Source organism: Leuresthes tenuis, unplaced genomic scaffold (genome assembly GCF_036924035.1).
Source record: "Leuresthes tenuis unplaced genomic scaffold, fLeuTen1.0.hap1 SCAF_2, whole genome shotgun sequence".
Lineage (NCBI taxonomy): Eukaryota > Metazoa > Chordata > Actinopteri > Atheriniformes > Atherinopsidae > Leuresthes > Leuresthes tenuis.
In genome coordinates this window covers 903,933-925,941 of record NW_027325356.1, presented here as the reverse complement: position 1 = coordinate 925,941, position 22,009 = coordinate 903,933, and the positions used below count along the sequence as shown (strand labels likewise).

Sequence of the window (22,009 nt, the reverse complement as noted above, 5' to 3'; positions counted from 1 at the left end):
CTACTTATTTCTGTCTGCTTCCTGCCCTTTTTACTTTAAATCTGTAGTGTTTTCTACACTTTCTTTTATGCTGCTGTAACAGGTAAGTTTCCCCGTGTGGGATGCATAAAGTATAAATCCATCTCTCACATGGGTCACATGACCAGAACCTTTAGACCAGCTGTGCAGTTTCAGCTCCCTGACAGAGTAAAAATATCAACAAGGTTATCATGACAAACAGCAGGCTGAAATAAACCAAACTGACCCTGAAATAAACACAAGTTCATCTCAAACAGATGCAGAACTTCAGCCCTGCTCTTCTGACACTCCACTGAAGTCAAGTGTGTGTTTGGACCTCTGAGGCCACTTCAGACTGATGTTCAGCCGCCTGTGGAGCCGCTCGGTCCAGAGTCCAGAGTCCAGAGTCCAGAGTCCAGAGTCCAGAGTCCAGAGTCCAGAGTCCAGAGTCCGCTGCACATCTGGCTGCAAAACGGCTTCAGAACAGCAGAGTGAGACGTTTTCTCCTCAGTTTACCTGCTGATCAGAGCAGGACTGTGGCCACCGCTCGTCTTTATCTGCTACTTTCATCTCATCTCAAACCCAAACACTTTGTTCTGTCGGGTCGGTGCTGCTGCTAACGAGCATCAAGCAGAAACCCAGCGTCAGCTCAGCTCCTTCAGCATCAGAGCAACGTGAAACTGAGAGACGGCAGCAGTTCCAGGTTAGAAACAGAGAGACAGCAGCAGTTCCAGGTTAGAAACTGAGAGACGGCAGCAGTTCCAGGTTAGAAACTGAGAGACGGCAGCAGTTCCAGGTTAGAAACTGAGAGACGGCAGCAGTTCCAGGTTAGAAACTGAGAGACGGCAGCAGTTCCAGGTTAGAAACAGAGAGACGGCCGCAGTTCCAGGTTAGAAACTGAGAGACGGCAGCAGTTCCAGGTTAGAAACAGAGAGACGGCCGCAGTTCCAGGTTAGAAACTGAGAGACGGCAGCAGTTCCAGGTTAGAAACTGAGAGACGGCAGCAGTTCCAGGTTAGAAACTGAGAGACGGCAGCAGTTCCAGGTTAGAAACTGAGCGACGGCAGCAGTTCCAGGTTAGAAACTGAGAGACGGCAGCAGTTCCAGGTTAGAAACTGAGAGACGGCAGCAGTTCCAGGTTAGAAACTGAGAGACGGCAGCAGTTCCAGGTTAGAAACTGAGAGACGGCAGCAGTTCCAGGTTAGAAACTGAGCGACGGCAGCAGTTCCAGGTTAGAAACTGAGAGACGGCAGCAGTTCCAGGTTAGAAACAGAGACGGCAGCAGTTCCAGGTTAGAAACTGAGAGACGGCAGCAGTTCCAGGTTAGAAACAGAGACGGCAGCAGTTCCAGGTTAGAAACAGAGACGGGGACATGAGGGGAGCCCTGATCTCCAACCATCTGCGGGTGAGACTGAAGCCTAAAGGTCGCCTGGGATCAGAGTCGTGGTTGAATTCCTTCCCTTTCTAACTTTCTAACAGCAGCGTGTGGCACGGAAACACAGGCATCATCGCCTGCTCGCCACAGTCAGTCTTTGTGTGAGTCAGGTTCAACCATCATGAGAACGCTGAGTCATCAGAGTGTGGCAGCTTCCTTTCAGCGGGGAGACGCCTCCCATCAGTTCGGAGCAAAGATGGCCGCCAGCCAGCCACAGCTTCACTGCAACAGCTGAGGGCTGAGAGGAGGGATTATAAAGAGCTATAAGTGTTTTATGAAGCCAGCGCACACAATTCCTCTGCCCTGACTGCACTCCCACTCTTAGACTGAAGGTCAAAGGTTCCTGTTGCTTCATGACGTCTCTGCAGCTTCACCAAAGGCAGTTTGTCCCGAGCGCTACGAGCACAGATTACCGTCTGATCCCAGGAAGGTGAAACCGGCGCTGAACACCTGCTCTGAAGCATTTTCAGCTGAAATCGGTGCAGTTCTTCATCCTTTCTGGACCCGACTCCCAGACTGATGTCTGGCACTAAAACTGAAAGAGACAATAATTCAACAATCCACTTTAAAGTGATTCAGCAACAGGTTTCTGTCATTTAACTTGAACCAGCTGGTGACCTGAAAGCAGCCTTTGGACCAGAGCCCAGAGTTCTGTGTGAAAGGTTCTGACACCAAAGAAGCTTCATGTTCCAGTAAAGCTGTTAGTTTCCGGTCTGGTTGGCTCTGAGATGCAGCTGATCTCTACCTCATGCAGGGTTAGGGTTGGGTTGGGTTAGGTTGGGTTAGGTTGGGTTAGGTTGGGTTAGGTTGGGTTAGGTTGGGTTAGGTTGGGTTAGGTTGGGTTGGGTTGGGTTAGGTTGGGTTAGGTTGGGTTGGGTTGGGTTAGGTTGGGTTAGGTTGGGTTAGGTTGGGTTAGGTTGGGTTGGGTTGGGTTAGGTTGGGTTAGGTTAGGTTGGGTTGGGTTAGGTTGGGTTAGGTTGGGTTAGGTTGGGTTGGGTTAGGTTGGGTTGGGTTGGGTTGGGTTAGGTTGGGTTAGGTTGGGTTAGGTTGGGTTAGGTTGGGTTAGGTTGGGTTAGGTTGGGTTAGGTTGGGTTAGGTTGGGTTAGGTTGGGTTGGGTTGGGTTGGGTTGGGTTGGGTTAGGTTGGGTTGGGTTAGGTTAGGTTGGGTTAGGTTGGGTTAGGTTGGGTTGGGTTGGGTTAGGTTGGGTTGGGTTAGGTTACCCTAACCCTGCATGAGGTGCAGGGGTGAAGGTTTCAGAGCTTTGAGCAGCCAGCAGCAGTCAGAGGATCCTCTCTGCTCTGAGGGAGTTGGAGCTTCCTCACATCTCAGATAACCTGTTCTTCTGCTCTGAGGACTTTAGCTGCAGAGACACCGGATCCCAGCAGCCACACCCACTGTTTGCATGAATCCAGCAGGAAACACAAAATGCAAACATGCAGCGTTTCATTGTGTCTGTGGAGGCAGTCAGGGTGAGTCAAAGCTGCTGTTGTTGCAGCTAACGGCAGCAGCAGACAGCGGCTTCCCGCCCAGGGGGGGGGAAATCAAATGAAGACCGCCACAAACAGCTGCTGCAGAGTAACATCAGTGGGAGGTTTTATCCTCAGGCCACATCACCTACATCCCACAGGTTAGAAGCTGCTGTGAGTCAAAGCTGCTGTTGGGAAACACTCTTCCAGGCAGAGGGACGCCATGACATCACTGAGATGATCTCATAAGGAAGAAAGTTAAGGTGGAAGCATGAAGAGGAAGAAATGGAAAGACTTTCATATCAAAGAGCATTTCTCATGAATCATTCCAGCCTTCAGGCCCTCTGAGGTGCTTCATGATGCAGCAGAATCACAGAGATCAGGGTGAAGGAGGCAGAGGAAAACAGGGATGGACTCCTGTTTACCCTCCACACGCAGGAAGTGAGCCTGATAAACTCAGGGTGGTATTTCCTGTTGGTGCCCCCCGAGTCACACTCTGCAGGAAGAACCGAGCCGGGAACAAAAGCTTTCACAAACACAAACAGCAGAAGCGTTTCAGGGAGGCGTCCCGACTGCTGCCGCAGAAAGGAAGCCATGTTTTAATGTTTTAATGGCTGCTGGTGAACAGGAATGTGGTGGAACCCAAAAGAGAGGCGCTGTAGGGATGCAGTCTGCTGTCAGCAGAGCTGAGCTTTCAGTCCAGTGGCAGCAGCTTAAATCTATTTAAAAAGGTGAAACCAACAGAAACACGTGCAGCACCAAGCCCAGCCATCAAACCGGGTCGGTCCAGCTCCAGAGAAACGCTGTTTCTTCAGTCTTTGGTGACACATTCCTGAGCTTCTTAACCGACTCCCGACCAGAAAAACAAGCTCCGAGCCTCAAAAATCTCTTTCAACGTGTGAGGCCAAACATTTGGTCCCCATAAAACATGCTGGAGCCAGAACTGCGGCTTCTGGACTTTATGAAAACAGGAAATCACACACGTGCACACACACGTGCACGTGCACACACACACGATCCGGTCCTGACCCGAACCTTGACACCAGGCCTGCGCCTTCCTGTGGACACCAAACGCACTCTGACCCCAGGTCAGAAACTGATCTGAGCACAGCCTCGTGCACAGCCTCGTGCACAGCTGTGACATATCACACACAGCAGCATCGGGTCCACGCCTGTCCTGATTGGTCGGTGCGACTGCGTTCACTCGGTGGCACAGACGTGCGACTCTGAGGCCGACTGACGCCGTTGTTCTCAAACAGTCATCGAGTTTATTCAAACATCAGAGAGCTCCCGACTCTTTACTTTCCGACTGCTCGGGCGGGGCCCTGAACGCACCGCTGAGCTCAGGACGTGAACCAACATGACTCAACGGGACAAACCTTCCACTCTCACTTCTCCCCGGGAACCCAGCAGTTTGTTAGAGGTCAGCATCACCTGCTGAGGTCTAACAGCTGGAAGGACCCCAGCATTAACCCTCTAACTTCCTGCTCCATCATTTGGTCCTTTTAGGGTCTGTTCTGCATCTGATCAACAGGAAACCTGAGCTGAACCAGCTCACTTTAACTATGTACTGCTAATAAAACTTAATGCCACAACCTGAACAAAAGGTGAAACTTTTACCGCGCCACCATTTCTTAAAAAGTCTCATTACTTTTCCTTTTTCTCAGCGAGGACATTTAAGGCTGTTTGTGTGAAACTGAAGGTGTGGAACCGGCTTTAAACCACGTGTACATCTGTTTGATGATGACCTCGCTCACTACACCTTTATAAGAAGTGGGCGTGGCCAGAGAGAAGTCATTCTCTGGCTGGTTAACTCCTGAACTGAAGCCTGGACTCAGCGGCCGTCATGATGCTTAAAACCTGACTGGACAGAAGAGTTTTAGGCTTAATATCAGTTTAATCAGGACTTATTTTCACCAGGACCAGCAGCAGACTGGAGGGAATCTGATGAGTGACGCCATGATGACAAAAATAGGTCCAGTTCAGAGAAGCTCATGAGGGAAGTTAATATTTCTATAGAAGGAACGGTCCTGCCTGACCTCCCCGACCCGAGCGCCGTCTCCGCTCTGCAGCTCATGAGGTAAAGATGAGACTCAGCTTTTACACGATAACTGGACCTTAAAGGTGAAACAGAAATACTGATGAACTGCAGCAGGAGTCACCTGATCAGTCAGCAGCAGAGACTGAATGAAGGTAAAACAAAGAGCCGCCGACATTTAATGAAAGTCTGAGTCAGAAACATCAGAAGAGCTCACAGGAAGCAATCAAAGGCCTTAAATCAACACATGCTTCTTCCACCTTGACGTTATGACTGATAAATGTTTTGCTAACCAACAGCTAAAGATAAAAGTCTTTATTTCTGTGTTTTCTGATTAAACTTCAGTCCAAACGCTGCTGCGGCTTCTTCTTCACCATCATCCCTTCAGTCCTGTGAGTCACACTGGTGCCTCTGTCACAACACAGCGAGGACTCAGAGGAGGAAGCATGCTGGGAAATCCCCTCAGCAGGAAGGGCGGGGTCATGCCAGGCAGCGCAAGAAGTGGGGGGGGCAGCCGATGGCACTCTGGGAAAGTTGAGCATTTCCCAGGAGAGAGGGGGGAGATCTCTGCAGCTACAGGACAGACCGATCCCAGCGCTGCTCCTCAGATGATGAACCTTAAAGACAGGAACAGAGCCAAAGAGCTGCCAGCATCTGGCTTCATGAAGACATTTAAAGAGTCCTCAAAGACTCCGCCGGATTAAAAAAAGAAATGTTCCGTCTGCAGCGCCCAAAAAAGATTTTTAGAGTTTCTCAGACAGTAAAAATGTTCTTATAAGATCATACAGAGATGCAGACCCACTACAAAGAGACACAATAACAACAAAGAGGCATAAAACTACCACAAAGAGGCATAAAACTACCACAAAGAGGCATAAAACTACCACAAAGAGGCATAAAACTACCACAAAGAGAGGTAAAAGAGCCACAAAGAGGCATAAAACTACCACAAAGAGGGATAAAACTACCACAAAGAGGGATAAAACTACCACAAAGAGAGGTAAAAGAGCCACAAAGAGGCATAAAACTACCACAAAGAGGGATAAAACTACCACAAAGAGGCCTAAAACTACCACAAAGAGGTAAAAGCACCACAAAGAGGCCTAAAACTACCACAAAGAGAGGTAAAAGAGCCACAAAGAGGCATAAAACTACCACAAAGAGGGATACAACTACCACAAAGAGGCCTAAAACTACCACAAAGAGGCCTAAAACTACCACAAAGAGGTAAAAGCACCACAAAGAGGCATAAAAGCGCCACAAAGAGGCATAAAACTACCACAAAGAGGCCTAAAACTACCACAAAGAGAAGTAAAAGAGCCACAAAGAGGCATAAAACTACCACAAAGAGAGGTAAAAGCGCCACAAAGAGGCATAAAAGCGCCACAAAGAGGCGTAAAAGCACCACAAAGAGGCGTAAAAGCACCACAAAGAGGCATAAAACTACCACAAAGAGGCCTAAAACTACCACAAAGAGGCCTAAAACTACCACAAAGAGGCCTAAAACTACCACAAATAGGCCTAAAAGTACCACAAAGAGCCCTAAAAGTACCACAAAGAGGCATAAAACTACCACAAATAGGCCTAAAACTACCACAAAGAGGCATAAAACTACCACAAAGAGGCCTAAAACTACCACAAAGAGGCCTAAAAGTACCACAAAGAGGCCTAAAAGTACCACAAAGAGGCCTAAAAGTACCACAAAGAGGCCTAAAAGTACCACAAAGAGGCATAAAACTACCACAAATAGGCCTAAAACTACCACAATGAGGCATAAAACTACCACAAAGAGGCCTAAAACTACCACAAAGAGGCCTAAAACTACCACAATGAGGCCTAAAACTACCACAAAGAGAGGTAAAAGAGCCACAAAGAGGCATAAAACTACCACAAAGAGGCCTAAAACTACCACAAAGAGGTAAAAGCACCACAAAGAGGCCTAAAACTACCACAAAGAGATCAAAAACTACCACAAAGAGGTAAAAGCGCCACAAAGAGGCATAAAACTACCACAAAGAGGCATAAAACTACCACAAAGAGGCAAAAGCACCACAAAGAGGCCTAAAACTACCACAAAGAGGCCTAAAACTACCACAAAGAGGCAAAAGCACCACAAAGAGGCCTAAAACTACCACAAAGAGGCCTAAAACTACCACAAAGAGGCCTAAAACTACCACAAAGAGGCCTAAAACTACCACAAAGAGGCCTAAAACTACCACAAAGAGGCCTAAAACTACCACAAAGAGACCTAAAACTACCACAAAGAGGCCTAAATCTACCACAAAGAGGCCTAAAACTATCACAAAGAGGCCTAAAACTACCACAAAGAGGCCTAAAACTACCACAAAGAGGTAAAAGCACCACAAAGAGGCATAAAACTACCACAAAGAGGCTTAAAACTACCACAAAGAGGCCTAAAAGTACCACAAAGAGGCATAAAACTACCACAAAGAGGCATAAAACTACCACAAAGAGGCATAAAAGTACCACAAAGAGGCTTAAAACTACCACAAAGAGGCCTAAAACTACCACAAAGAGGCCTAAAAGTACCACAAAGAGGCTTAAAACTACCACAAAGAGGCCTAAAACTACCACAAAGAGGCATAAAAGTACCACAAAGAGGCTTAAAACTACCACAAAGAGGCCTAAAACTACCACAAAGAGGTCTAAAACTACCACAAAGAGGCCTAAAACTACCACAAAGAGGCCTAAAACTACCACAAAGAGGCCTAAAACTACCACAAAGAGGTAAAAGCCCCACAAAGAGGCCTAAAACTACCAAAGAAGAGGCATAAAACTACCACAAAGAGAGGTAAAAGCGCCACAAAGAGGCATAAAACTACCACAAAGAGGCATAAAACTACCACAAAGAGGCATAAAACTACCACAAAGAGGCCTAAAACTACCACAAAGAGGCCTAAAACTACCACAAAGAGGCATAAAACTACCACAAAGAGAGAAACATCACAGTGAGACACTAAAGGCCAGTAGAGAAATGATGGAAATGCCCATAAACAGAAGAAACTACGATGCTTTAGAAAGGTTTGGTGTTTGGCTTTCAGCCGAACACAGCGATCTGCAGCAGCTCTTTCTCAGAGATCTCTCCTGTTTCACCCTCTGTCTGCACAGCTTTTCTGCATTGTTTCAAACCCCTTAAAGGCAATAAAACCGAGGCCTGCTGGGGTTTAACTCGGCCACAAACAGGAACACAACAGGCTCAGATAAGGTTAGAAAAGGGCTAAAAATAACAGCCAAAAGCAGGCTGGAGGTTTGCTCTGCTGGGATGGAAACAAGCTGCTCTGAACAGCAGAGTCACATTCAGCCACAAACCCAGCTAAGGTTTCAGGTAGCATGGCAGAGGTCCTCCATTGGTCCAAAATTAACTCAACAAGCACAAATGTGAGCCATTTTCCACCCACAGCACATCTGCTGAGGACTCCGGGTGCTTGGGACTGATCTCTGTGCAGCTCCTGTCAAACTTAAGTGTCGGGCGGTCAGCGTAAACACAGTGAGGAAGAAACCGTGGTTCGGCAGATAACCACAGTCATCTTTGTGTGGGTGGAGCTCTGGTGGAGCCAGCTGCCACCGAGGAGGCCCGGCTGGGACCAGCACCGAGCCTCCCTCTGCAGATGAAAGTCCAGCACCACCAAGCAAGTTCAAGTTTAAGAGTAATTATCAGCATAAGAGTCCATTCACTGAGAATCCACAGCTCTGCTCCGCCTGTCCCTCAGCTGTCAGTCTGAAGAAGACTACAGATCCCAGAATGCACCTGGGCGTGTTTCATCAGGCCCTGTGTGCACAGCGTGGAGCAGAGCTGAGAGACTTTCACCTGCCTGGAAACAGCCTGGAAACAGCCAGAGTTTCACCTGGAAACAGCCAGCGTTTCACCTGCCTGGAAACAGCCTGGAAACAGCCTGGAAACAGCCAGAGTTTCACCTGGAAACGGCCAGCGTTTCACCTGCCTGGAAACAGCCTGGAAACAGCCAGAGTTTCACCTGGAAACAGCCAGAGTTTCACCTGCCTGGAAACAGCCAGAGTTTCACCTGCCTGGAAACATCCAGAGTTTCACCTGCCTGGAAACAGCCTGGAAACAGCCAGAGTTTCACCTGCCTGGAAAAGGCCAGAGTTTCACCTGCCTGGAAACAGCCTGGAAACAGCCAGAGTTTCACCTGCCTGGAAAAGGCCAGAGTTTCACCTGCCTGGAAACAGCCTGGAAACAGCCAGAGTTTCACCTGCCTGGAAACAGCCAGAGTTTCACCTGCCTGGAAACAGCCTGGAAACAGCCAGAGTTTCACCTGCCTGGAAACAGCCTGGAAACAGCCAGAGTTTCACCTGCCTGGAAAAGGCCAGAGTTTCACCTGCCTGGAAACAGCCTGGAAACGGCCAGAGTTTCACCTGCCTGGAAACGGCCTGGAAACAGCCAGAGTTTCACCTGGAAACAGCCAGAGTTTCACCTGCCTGGAAACAGCCTGGAAACGGCCAGAGTTTCACCTGCCTGGAAACGGCCTGGAAACAGCCAGAGTTTCACCTGGAAACAGCCAGAGTTTCACCTGCCTGGAAACAGCCTGGAAACGGCCAGAGTTTCACCTGCCTGGAAACGGCCTGGAAACAGCCAGAGTTTCACCTGGAAACAGCCAGAGTTTCACCTGCCTGGAAACAGCCTGGAAACAGCCAGAGTTTCACCTGCCTGGAAACAGCCTGGAAACAGCCAGAGTTTCACCTGGAAACAGCCAGAGTTTCACCTGCCTGGAAACAGCCTGGAAACAGCCTGGAAACAGCCTGGAAACAGCCTGGAAACAGCCTGGAAACAGCCAGCGCAGCACCTGTCCCAGCAGTAATCAGGAGCTCTGGAGACGCTGGTATTACCCAACATGAAGGCCTGCTGGGCCTCATCTGCAGACCCACAGATCCCAGCAGGACGCTCTGTGCTGCTTCTTCTAACTCCTCCCTCTGATGACCCCTGACCTCTGTCCACTCGTCTGCTCCCAACACACGACCTGAGATCATTATTACATCTGGAAGATCAGTTCTGATGACCTCTGACCTCCTTTCCCTGTCAGTCTAAAGAAGACTACAGTTCCCAGAATGCATCTCTGATGCCTGCATCTGTCTGAGAACACGCTGAGGTTCAAACTGAGCTCAGACACACTGACTGTTGGTAGAATTAGACAGTTTGGAAGAGGATCCTGCTGCTCTGTACCTTCATAACTGAGAGACCTGAGGGAAACATCTGGAATGAGACGGGAACACAGCTGGCAGAAAGACAAACAGCTGAGCTACAAGCTCTCTGACTCAGAGGGAATCCTTCCAGCTGACTGTGGAGGACAGAAAGAAGGAGGAAAGAGCCTGACTGAGAGTTTCCTCTGAGTCATCACCGGCAGATAATTACCCAGAATGCTCTGAGTCAGGCTCTGCTGCAGGAGAGGAAGGAGCAGATAATTACCCAGAATGCTCTGAGTCAGGCTCTGCTGCAGGAGAGGAAGGAGCAGATAATTACCCAGAATGCTCTGAGTCAGGCTCTTCTGCAGGAGAGGAAGGAGCAGATAATTACCCAGAATGCTCTGAGTCAGGCTCTGCTGCAGGAGAGGAAGGAGCAGATAATTACCCAGAATGCTCTGAGTCAGGCTCTGCTGCAGGAGAGGAAGGAGCAGATAATTACCCAGAATGCTCTGAGTCAGGCTCTGCTGCAGGAGAGGAAGGAGCAGATAATTACCCAGAATGCTGTGCACACGCACTGAGAGCTGAGTCCTCAGGATCAGGAGCGGCTTCTTTCCCTTTCTGTGGAAACAGAGGAGACGACCGGTTAGTACAGAGGAGGAGCAGGAGGAGCAGGAGGAGGAGGAGGAGCAGGAGGAGCAGGAGGAGGAGGAAGAGGAGGAGGAGCAGGAGGAGGAGGAGGAGGAGGAGGAAGAGGAGGAGGAGGAGGAGGAGGAAGAGGAGCAGGAGGAGGAGCAGGAGCAGGAGGAAGAGGAGGAGGAGGAGGAGGAGGAAGAGGAGCAGGAGGAGGAGGAGGAAGAGGAGGAGGAGCAGGAGGAAGAGGAGGAGGAGCAGGAGGAAGAGGAGGAGGAGCAGCAGGAGGAGGAGGAGGAAGAGGAGGAGGAGGAGCAGGAGGAGTTGTGTGAACAGTTTATGCGTCACAGGCTCTCTGAGGGAACACTGATCCCAGAACAGTTTCCACATGAAGCCTGCTGGGATCAGAGTGTGGAAAGAATGGAGGTATGGAAAGAATATGTGAAGGAGAGAAAGAGACAGTCTCCAGATCCTCCATGAACATCTCCAGTTTCAAATCTAAACAATGGCAGCAGCAGAGCCCCGCCCACAGCAGGTGAGGTGGGCGGGGCTCTGCTGCTGCAGGTGTGAAGGAGCAGAGTGAAGCTGTTCTTACGCTACGTCTTCATAGAAGCTCTCCAGCTCATCTCGCTGCTCCGTCAGGGACGAGTCCAGGTCCAGGTAGTTTCCATTAAAGGACAGCTGCAGGGTGCAGTCCTCCAACTGCAACACAGACAGAGCAGATCAGGTGTGTGCAGCACCTCCTTCTGACAGCAGGAGGCAGGTCAGCCGCCCAGGTGAGCTGACAGCTGCTGCCACAACAAACACAACCCACCCAACCGGTTCCACTCAGCAGCTCAGAGGGACAGCTTCCCACTGACAGATCTGGGACCTGCGACAGCCCCATGGAACCAAGGCTTGAATTGGTTCATCAGCCCCATGGAACCAAGGCTTTAATTGGTTCATCAGCCCCATGAAACCAAGGCTTGAATTGGTTCATCAGCCCCATGGAACCAAGGCTTGAATTGGTTCATCAGCCCCATGGAACCAGGGCTTGAATTGGTTCATCAGCCCCATGGAACCAAGGCTTGAATTGGTTCATCAGCCCCATGGAACCAAGGCTTGAATTGGTTCATCAGTCCCATGAAACCAGGGCTTGAATTGGTTCATCAGAGTCAGGAACAGGTTTATTATCAGTTTACACATGGAAGGAATGTTCTGTGGTGTAATAAAAACAAACAGTAAGTAAAAGTGGAGCAAGGACAGGGACCGAGGAGCAGCTCACACTAATGTAATGAGTAGAGGGCGCCGTTCTGCTTCACATGATCACAGCGGTTTTTAGAAAGCAGCCGACTTATTTCCCACCGCAGCTCACACAGAGAAAGTTGGTGCAGTTAAGCTAGCTGCTGTCTCTGATGCTACATCAGCAGCTAGCTTAACTGCACCTTTACATCAGCATGCACTGCTTCTGTACCCCTGAAGGAGATCTTATTTTATTTTCATTTTCCAGTCCCCCCCCTGAGGGGTTCACCTGCCTCAGTGACCCTCAGAGCTACACCAGCAGGAGCTTAGTCTGCAGGTGGGACACCCAAGTTGGAGGCCTGACAAAGTGCATTCTCCTGCTCCAGGTTGGGGTTGGACCTAAGAAAACTCTCACTAAAACTGCTCTTCACATGTCTGCCCCCTCATTACTGGCTGCCTGGACCCGGCCCGGGGTGGAGGAGGTGAGGAGAAGTGCCACAGACACCTGGTCAGGATCTGCTCCTCCCACGGTCCACCTGCAACAAGCTGAGACTGAAGCTCTGCAGAGTCAGAGCAGGAAGTGTCAGCCTCATTACTGGCTGCCTGGACCCGGCCCGGAGTGGAGGAGGAGGTGAGGAGGAGTGCATCCTCTGCTGGCTGATGTTCAGACACCTGCTCAGCCTCTTTGATGCTGAGGTTTCTCAAACATCCTGTAACAAACGAAACTTCCCCCGAGCACGTTAACAAGGCTAAAAACTTGAGTTTTGTCAGGAGTGAATCAGAGGCGGGAGGATAAAGCAGCTGGAAAAGCTCACTTTTCTCCATGTTAGGACGAGCTGTGATTGGCTCGTTGTTCTGGAGGTTTTACAGCACTGACTGTAAGGAACGAACACCGGGACACACCTTCACCTCTGTGCTGAGCTCCTTCGGACTTTTCCTCACTTTAACGAGGAGCAGGCGGGTCAGAGGTCATGGGCCCGACTTTACACCCCGCAGAACACGTGTCCTTCAACCATTTCTATCCTTAAACACATCAATCTGTTGTCTTAAAGAGCCGTTTGACTGCAGCTCCCGACCCGAGGAGTCATTCTGGCCCAGAACAGCAGGTTTCACTGCTTCACTGCTTCACATAAGTCACTGCATGTGGGCACCAGCAGCATTAAAAGGGCCCAAAACAGCAGGTTTCCCATAAGTCACTGCATGTGGGCACCGGCAGCATTAAAAGGGCCCAGAACAGCAGGTTTCACTGCTTCACATAAGTCACTGCATGTGGGCACCGGCAGCATTAAAAGGGCCCAAAACAGCAGGTTTCCCATAAGTCACTGCATGTGGGCACCAGCAGCACTAAAAGGGCCCAGAACAGCAGGTTTCAGTGCAAATCTCGACTTGTTCTGATGAAGTCAATCATTGACACTTTATGGGCAGCTGATTGAGCACCGAATGCCCGCCCGGCTGATCCGTGTCGCCCCTCCCTCTAAGGACTCTGCCCTGAAACACATCCTCTTCCTCCAGTGAACAGTTCTGATCCGAGTGTATTTTTAGCCGTTGGACCTGGCAGAGTCGCACGCCGCTGACTCACCTTCAGGTATGAAGCTGGAATAATCTGAAGCACAACCGGTGGAGCGGCTGATAGCGAGGCTGCAGACCTGCAGGGCCACATTCTCTGCAGCTGAGGGGAGGAGACTCTGCAGATCAGAGCCTGGAGGTCACATTTTTCTGTGGTTCCAACACTCTGACCTCACTGTCTGATGAACTTAACTGAAGGAATACTTTTTCTTTCAGTTTCCCAGTGATTTTTCTCCATTTTCTGATTTATTTCACACAGAATCTGCAGACATGTTGTGACTGTCGCAGTTTTGTCTCCCTGCACTTTAAGTTAAGAGAGTTCAGGCCGTATCCGAGTCTCTTTTCACCCTCAGAATGGACCGAGCGGTTCTGAACCTGACGGGGCATCTGCTGAGGTCACATGACCCTCCTCTCCTCACTGACCTGAATCACATTCAGAGAGAACACCTCGAACCCACTGGACCGGTTCTACTTGGACTCAGATTCTTAATTTCTGACTGAACTGAAGCTTATTTGAGCAAAAATACGGAACCAGAACGCAGTGAAATTAAACTCATCTGCTGCTCAGCAGGTGTTAAAACTCAGTGAATCCAACCTCAGGTGAACATCAGACCGAGTCATTATTTATGGAGCAAAAACTGAGACAAAACACAGAAACAGTGGGTTAAAAACTAAGTGAACCCTTCCTGCTTCCACAGGAACTAAGAGTAGCAGCCAGGAGCTGCTGATCAATGCTCTGATTAACTGATCAATGCTCTGATTAACTGATCAATGCTCTGATTAACTGATCAATGCTCTGATTAACTGATCCTCAGTCAGTGTGAGCAGCTCTATAAAAGCAGAAGTTCTGTCAGTTTAACACGATACCAAGGAGGAAAGACACCAGCAATGATCTCAGAGAAGCAGCTGCTGCTGCCCATCAGTCTGGGAAGGGTTATAAGGCCATTTCCAGACTATCTGGAGTCCATCATTCTACAGAGAGAAAGATTATTCACAAGTGGAAAACATTCAGGACAGCTGTCAATCTTCCCAGGAGTGGACGTCCCAGCAAGGTCACCCCAAGGTGAAGAAGCCCAGAGCTACATCTCAGACTCTACAGGCCTCAGTTAGCATGCTAAAGGTTAAAGGTCACCCCAAGGTGAAAAAGCCCAGAGCTACATCTCAGACTCTACAGGCCTCAGTTAGCATGCTAAAGGTTAAAGGTCACCCCAAGGTGAAGAAGCCCAGAGCTACATCTCAGACTCTACAGGCCTCAGTTAGCATGTTAAAGGTTAAAGGTCACCCCAAGGTGAAAAAGCCCAGAGCTACATCTCAGACTCTACAGGCCTCAGTTAGCATGTTAAAGGTCAAAGGTCACCCCAAGGTGAAGAAGCCCAGAGCTACATCTCAGACTCCACAGGCCTCAGTTAGCATGTTAAAGGTTAAAGGTCACCCCAAGGTGAAAAAGCCCAGAGCTACATCTCAGACTCTACAGGCCTCAGTTAGCATGCTAAAGGTTAAAGGTCACCCCAAGGTGAAGAAGCCCAGAGCTACATCTCAGACTCTACAGGCCTCAGTTAGCATGCTAAAGGTTAAAGGTCACCCCAAGGTGAAGAAGCCCAGAGCTACATCTCAGACTCTACAGGCCTCAGTTAGCATGCTAAAGGTTAAAGGTCATGGCAGCACAGTTAGAAAAAGGCTGAACAAGGATGGCTTGTTTGGAAGGGCTGCAGGAGAAAGCCTCTTCTCTCTAAAAAGAACATGGCAGCACAGCTTAGGTTTGCAAAGCTGCATCTGAACAAAGCTCAAGACTTCTGGAACAATGTCCTTTGGACAGACCAGAGCAAAGTGGAGATGTTTGGTCCTAATGCACAGCAGCACGTTTGGAGGAAACCAAACACAGCATATCAGCACAAACACCTCATACCAGCTGTCAAGCACGGTGGTGGAGGGCTGATGATCTGGGCTGGTTCTGCAGCCACAGGACCTGGGCACCTTGCAGTCATTGAGTCCACCATGAACTCCTCTGGATACCAAAGTATTCTAGAGTCAGATGTGAGGCCATCTGTCCCACAGCTAAAGCTGGGCTGAAACTGGCTCATCAACAGGACAAAGATCCCAAACACAGCAGCAGATCTACAGCAGAATGTGGGAAAAAGAGAAGAATCAAGGTGTTGCAATGGTCCAGTCAGAGTCCAGACCTCAGCCTGAGTGTTTAACACCTGCTGCTCGTGTTTTAGGATCATGTTGGAAACAGCTGGAGGTGTTGGGACAGCAGCTGGGAGTCACTTCTCCGGGTTTCATCACCTTCTGGACCTTAGTTGATGCTTCTCATGTGGCGACTTCCACAGGACCGTAGCCATAGCAACGCTTCGGACAGCCTAAAGGGCAGAGCTCTGGGGTCAGATCTGGGGTCAGCTCTGGGGTCAGATCTGGGGTCAGATCTGGGGTCAGATCTGGGTTCAGATCTGGGTTCAGCTTTGGGTTCAGATCTGGGGTCAGATCTGGGTTCAGATCTGGGTTCAGCTTTGGGTTCAGATCTGGGGTCAGATCTGGGGTCAGATCTGGGTTCAGATCTGGGTTCAGCTTTGGGTTCAGATCTGGGGTCAGATCTGGGGTCAGATCTGGGTTCAGATCTGGGTTCAGCTCTGGGGTCAGCTCTGGGGTCAGCTCTGGGGTCAGATCTGGGGTCAGATCTGGGGTCAGATCTGGGGTCAGATCTGGGGTCAGCTCTGGGGTCAGATCTGGGTTCAGATCTGGGGTCAGATCTGGGGTCAGACCTGTTCACTGTGAAGCTCCATTTGGGAGAAACTCCAGGGTTAGACTGGATCAGAGAGGAAAAGAAGTGGACGGCTCCTTTAATTCAAAGCGTTTCAGACTGACTCAGCATTCATAACAAAGCCATCATCATCTGTGCAGCTGCGGAAGGAAAAGTTGTTATCCTGCATCCGAGCATCCATCCATCCTTATCTGCTGTTTACAGGTCCCACCCTCTTCCTGCTCAATCAGCCGGCAGCAGGAGAAGCTCGGCCTCATGCAGCACATATCATCTCTGTGGATCAACCACAGCTCGGCCCAAGGCATGATGGGAACAATTAGGGGGTCTGTGGAATGCATTCTGGAGGGACGAGTGCTCCGATCTTTATCTGATGTTGGAGATTCCTGCGGGGCTCAAACGCCTCGCAGCGGCTGCAGTGAGACTCCTGAAACTCTGGAAGAGATTTCACCAAAACAGCCAAAGAAGAAGCAGCAGGCAGAAGAAGCAAAGGCCCACGTGCTCAGACAGACCTTCATTCATCTTCCAACAGACACGAGGCTCAGTAACACCACGTTCTGGGACATCTCTGAACCTTATTTCAACGTCATCTTTAAGGCCGCCGCATTTGTTCTTTGTTCACTGGGCTTCAACACGGCGAGATGAGAGGAAATCCTGCCATTATGCAGAGGAAGACACACGGAGCTGCTACGACGAGGAGACCCTAAAACTTCCTCACTGTCTTGTTTTGGCCCACAGGAGTCTGTCTGTAACGCACCAGCTGATACCTGAACAGCGTCGGGTCCCTCTGAGGACGTCCAAAGCACAGAAACACCTGGCTGGAGCTCAGCTTTCTTCATCTTGGGGAGATTTAACCCCTCCTGGCTCCTTATTATCATGAAAGCAGATGAACAGATCAGTGTCACTCAGAGGGTTTATATGCTGAGATGAACTGGAGCTACAGTTGGGTTCTGCTCCTTATCTGAGGGTAATTATCCTTGGATATATGGCGGTGAATGAATGGAATCACTGGCACAAAGCAGGTCATACCCCGGTACCATAGGTGGCGTTGTCCCCATTTCAGCTATCGCTAATAGAGCCACTTCCTGTTGAAGCAGGTCATACCCCGGTACCATAGGTGGCGCTGTATAAACTCAGCAGGTTCTTTAATCCGTGTTTGTGCTACAAACAAAGTCAGAAATCACAATCAGTCCCGAGCTCTGATTAAATCCATCAACTCAGCTGAAATGAACCGGAGAAAGTTTCTGTTCCGGCTCCAAAGAGCGAGTTAACATTAAGTGGTGAAGTCATCTAAACTAAAGCTGAAGTAACTGATCAATCGATCTATTTCACTATTTCATGCAGCTATCCTGACTTGTAACGGCCAGAATTCAGAATTATTAGCTTTTTTCCTTGACAGTAGTAGTATATGTTCGATATAAACAAGGATGCACAGAAATATCTGCCTAACATCAGTATTTCCTGATATTTGTCGTCTCGAAGGTTTTCGACAACACTGCAAGAAGCTAACAGTCAGCGGGTTTATATGGTGAGATTAACTGGAGCTACAGTTGGGTCCTTATCTGAGGGTAATTATCCTTGGATATATGGCGGTGAATGAATGGAATCACTGGCACAAAGCAGGTCATACCCCGGTACCATAGGTGGCGCTGTCCCCATTTCAGCTATCGCTAATAGAGCCACTTCCTGTTGACGTCTTCACCGCCAACAACAACAAACTCAGGCATTCAGAAAGATGGCGAACGCAGAGCGAGATGAAGCTGCGTCCCTCTCCATCTGTGATGAGCTGGTTATGGAACAGACGATGCACAACGTTCTCCATCATGTTGTTTCTTTCTTTCTGACGGCGACAGGAATATCGTCTCCTTCCACTTCTGGGTGAAAAAATCTGGAGCAGAACGCTCCGATCCGCTGTCGTCTACGTTTGGATCGAGTTATCTCAGGTCTGAATCCGATCCGATCTGATTTTAGTCAGATTAAGGCGTCTACATGAGCTGAATAACTCAGTCTTATTGTAACTGAGCCTTTAATCCGATCTGATGGCGCTCCTGCGACTCAGTGCAGCTGCATGCGGAGACGCCAGAACTGTGACCAACGCTGATCGAGACTGGCGTGGAAGTCCCATGAATTCTGATTCGACCGTTCAGACCGAGGTCGCTTTGCAAAGTATCCGCTTTATGACCACCCAGACTCCCGGTGACTCGTGTTCACAGGTCTGAGCCATATGTGGTGCGGCCCGGTTATTCCTGAGGTGAAACCTTCACAGACGGCTGTGAGACACCGAAGTATGCAGCTGCTGCAGCTGGACTGATGTCTGCTCGTTACTATCAAACAGTGGCGTCTTTCTGTGGGACCATCATGGGGAAAAAGCCTCTGGTGGGGGGGTTATGCCTTTCCTTTGGTCTGTTTGTCAGCTGGATTACCCAAAAGACACAAAACTATTTTAATAAAGATCAGGTGTTGGATTCAGAGAGTTTTATTCAGCCTTTGTTGGAGGTCTGAACTGTGGATGTTTTATAGTTCTTCTGCCTGGAGGCAGAATTCAAGCTGCAGCGTGTAATAATTACAAAGAATTATGACTGATTATTGAAACTAATACCGGTTTCCTAAGAATGAAGCATTTCTATCTGTTTTCACAGCATCATAAGACACGAGAAGCAGAGCACCGTTCAGAGGAATCAGTGTTTCTGAGAAACGAAGGATCATTTTTACAGGAAATGGCTGTTGTTTCAAACGTGGCCACCAGGTGGCAGTAACTGTTACGCACCGTTACTTTAGAAGTGACCAAGAGAGGAAAACAGCTTCTTTATAGTCTGGAAGTTGAACCGACCTCCAGTTTTCATGCGTTAAAGGTTAAATCATCTGATCTTTAGCTGACGTCAGACACAGCTCTGCGGCGGCATCGTCTCTGACGCCACAAACTGAACAGAATCTCCTGGAAACCTGAGCAGGCCGAGGCGTTTCCATCCGGATTTCTGCAGCTTTCACACTTCTTTGTTGCAGGTTTGCGACCGTATCCTCTCTTTCCAGCTGATTTAGAGCACAGTTGAACACAATTTAAACGGTACGAACAGCAGAAGAAGAAGTTTTGGTTTGAAGCTTCACATCATGGCAGCGCTGCCCCATAAAGCGCCGAGCTGCGAGGAGCTCTGAACCGCCATTTTATGGCGTCACGCTGCAAATTAAATGTAAAACAAACTCGGCTGTGCAGAGTCACCAGAGGGGGTGCTATAGTCTGTGCTGTTGGCTGTAATTCAGTAGAAGAAGTGGTTGTTCCATCAGGAAGAAGACAAAACAACTGTGGTGGACATCCACAGGATTTACGTCCATCTCTGGGAAAACGGCGTTCACAGATCTAAAATAAAGCATCTGAATTTTCAGTTTATATTTGGTTATTTTGTCCTGATTGAACCATAAATCTTCTGCTTTGTCAGTAAAGTGATACTCTGGGCTGAAGATAAGGATGAGAAGGATTCCTTAAAGAGTTAAGCACCACACACTGATGATGCTTTTCACTTTATCTGCAGCTCTGGACTTTAACCTCTGACGAGGGATGAGTCCTTGCATGAAAAACAACCCTCTGAGTGAGCCAGGGAAGCGTGACGCTGCTGCACTCACTTCCTGTTTGGAAAAGCTGGCTCCAGCACAAAGCAGCATCATTATTCAGCCGTGCGACAGGAAGCAGGAGCAGAGGTTATTCTGCTTTCTGTTCTGGCTCCACCTCCCTGACCTGCAGACACATTCTTTGACTTTTACTTTGACGAGGCACATGTGGCCAGAACAACTCTGAAGGAGCGTTTTTATTTTTCTGCCTCCAGCTGGAGATAAGAGCTACTTTTCATAAAGGAGTGGGGGGGGGGCAGTGCAGCCAGCACACCCACACATTCATGTATGGATTTCACTGTTTAAAAGTCCTGATTCAGTCCTCATTTCTGTCCGTTTCCTTCCAAGCAACCAGAGTTTCCTGTAATCTTTACAGTGTTCAAGAGCAAAGAAGCCACTTTAAACTGGATCTTTAGGCACTTTGTTACCAGCAGCCTGTCACAAAGACACATCATTTGTTCCCATTTCTTTAGCTGCATCTATGAAAAACAGCAAAGAAAACACAGTTTGACAGACAGAAAATAGGATTTCTGCAGCAACAAGGTGATTCCCAAAGAGCTATTAGCTGAAAACTTGGCATATCTCAGCATGGTGTGCAGTGTGTCCTTAAAACATTTGAGGAAACTGGACAAGTGGAGGACAAAAGAAGAAGTGTCAGGCCTAAAAAACTATCTCCAGCAGATGAACAGGATCTGAAAGTGATGTCCTTAAGAAAGAGGAAAAAATCCAGCTGTGACCTGACAGGACCTGAGAGATGCATCTGGACCTTCAGCTGATCCATCTACTGTTGGCCCAAGCCTCATCAGAAATGGTCTCCATGGAAGGGTGGCTGTCAAGAAGCCGTTCTTAAGGAAGGGAAACAGGGAGAAAAGGCTGAGCTGTGCCAAATGACACAAGAAGTGGACTGAAAATCAGTGGCAACAGGTTTTATGGAGGGATGAATCCTCCCCAGAGCCCGGACCTCAACATTATTGAAGCAGTGTGGGATCATCTGACAGAGAACGGAACAAAAGGCAGCCCACATCCAAAGAAGAGCTTTGGGATGTCCTTCAAGAAGCCTGGAGAACTATTCCTGAAGACTCCTTAAAGAAATGACAGAAAGCTCGTCTCAGAGGGTTCAGGCTGTGTTGGAGAATAAAGGAGCTCAGACCAGAGATTCACTTTAAAGCTGCTGAGAACTGATAAAAAACTCTGGTTCTGCCTCAGATTCTGGGTTTAAGTTCAGGTTTTATCATAATTCAGTGAATCAGCTGTTTCCTGTCGGTCTCCAACACGTTAAACTTTTCATTCTTTCTAACTTTATCCGCGTCATGTCTCCTGGTTAGTTTCCGTATGAACACGTTAAAGTAGACCTGAGTCCAGTGTCCGGTTCGGTCTGATGGCAGACAGTACAGTACCGACCCAGGACCGCCTTTAACCAGGTGACCCACCTTCAGCGGCGCCTCCAGCAGGTTGTGGATCCCGGCGATCTGCTCGCTGAGCGGCAGGTTCTCCTCCAGGTTCACCGTCGGAGGTCTCCGGGGTTCGGGGAAGTTCGTGCAAATAAACGGATCCGAGTCCTCCAGGAACTGGACCCGGCAGGTGATAGAGGCCATGAGCGCGCGACCACGGCCCGACTGCGGCTCCGGAGCTGTGGGAGGTCGGTGTGCGTGCGTCCTCACGGAGGGAGGCTTTTAAATAAAGTGGCTCTGAGAGCCGCTGCGGTGAAGCTCCCGGACACATTTACACTCACTTCCGCTGCAGCCTTTCAGAATAAAACGTCACCCCACATATTTCATTACAGAAAGCAGTTTCTCATCAGGGCTGCACGGTGGGCACAGCAGAGGGTTGCTGGTCCGAATCCCAGCTTCCTGCGCGCATGTTCTCCGTGCGCGCTTCCTGCCACCATTCATCCCAGATTACCTGTTAACTCTGCAGTGTTCCTCTGAGTCAGTGACTGTGGATGGTTGTGAGTCTCTGTGATGGACTGCTCACCTGTCCAGGTGCACCCCCCCCCCACCACACACACACACACAACCCTGAGTTGCATTAAGAGGCACAGAAGAGGGTTCTGTCTCCGGCTGGTTCTGTCCCCTACTGGTTCTGTAGCTGGTTCTGTCCCCTGCTGGTTCTGTCCCCTACTGGTTCTGTAGCTGGTT

At 49.2% G+C, this 22,009-nt stretch overlaps 1 protein-coding gene across 1 annotated transcript in view; it reads right to left on the bottom strand.

The window, feature by feature from the left end:
- Positions 1 to 21,560, bottom strand: part of fhod1 (formin homology 2 domain containing 1) — a 57,082-nt gene extending 35,522 nt beyond the window's left edge. The window contains exons 1-3 of the mRNA XM_072379796.1: positions 21,302 to 21,560; positions 11,322 to 11,428; positions 10,650 to 10,714 (exon numbers count right to left, since the gene is read on the bottom strand). Coding sequence (XP_072235897.1) covers positions 10,650 to 10,714; positions 11,322 to 11,428; positions 21,302 to 21,466 — 337 coding nt within the window. The 5' untranslated portion in view covers positions 21,467 to 21,560. The remainder of the gene's footprint in view (positions 1 to 10,649; positions 10,715 to 11,321; positions 11,429 to 21,301) is intronic.
- Positions 21,561 to 22,009: the final 449 nt, after the last annotated feature.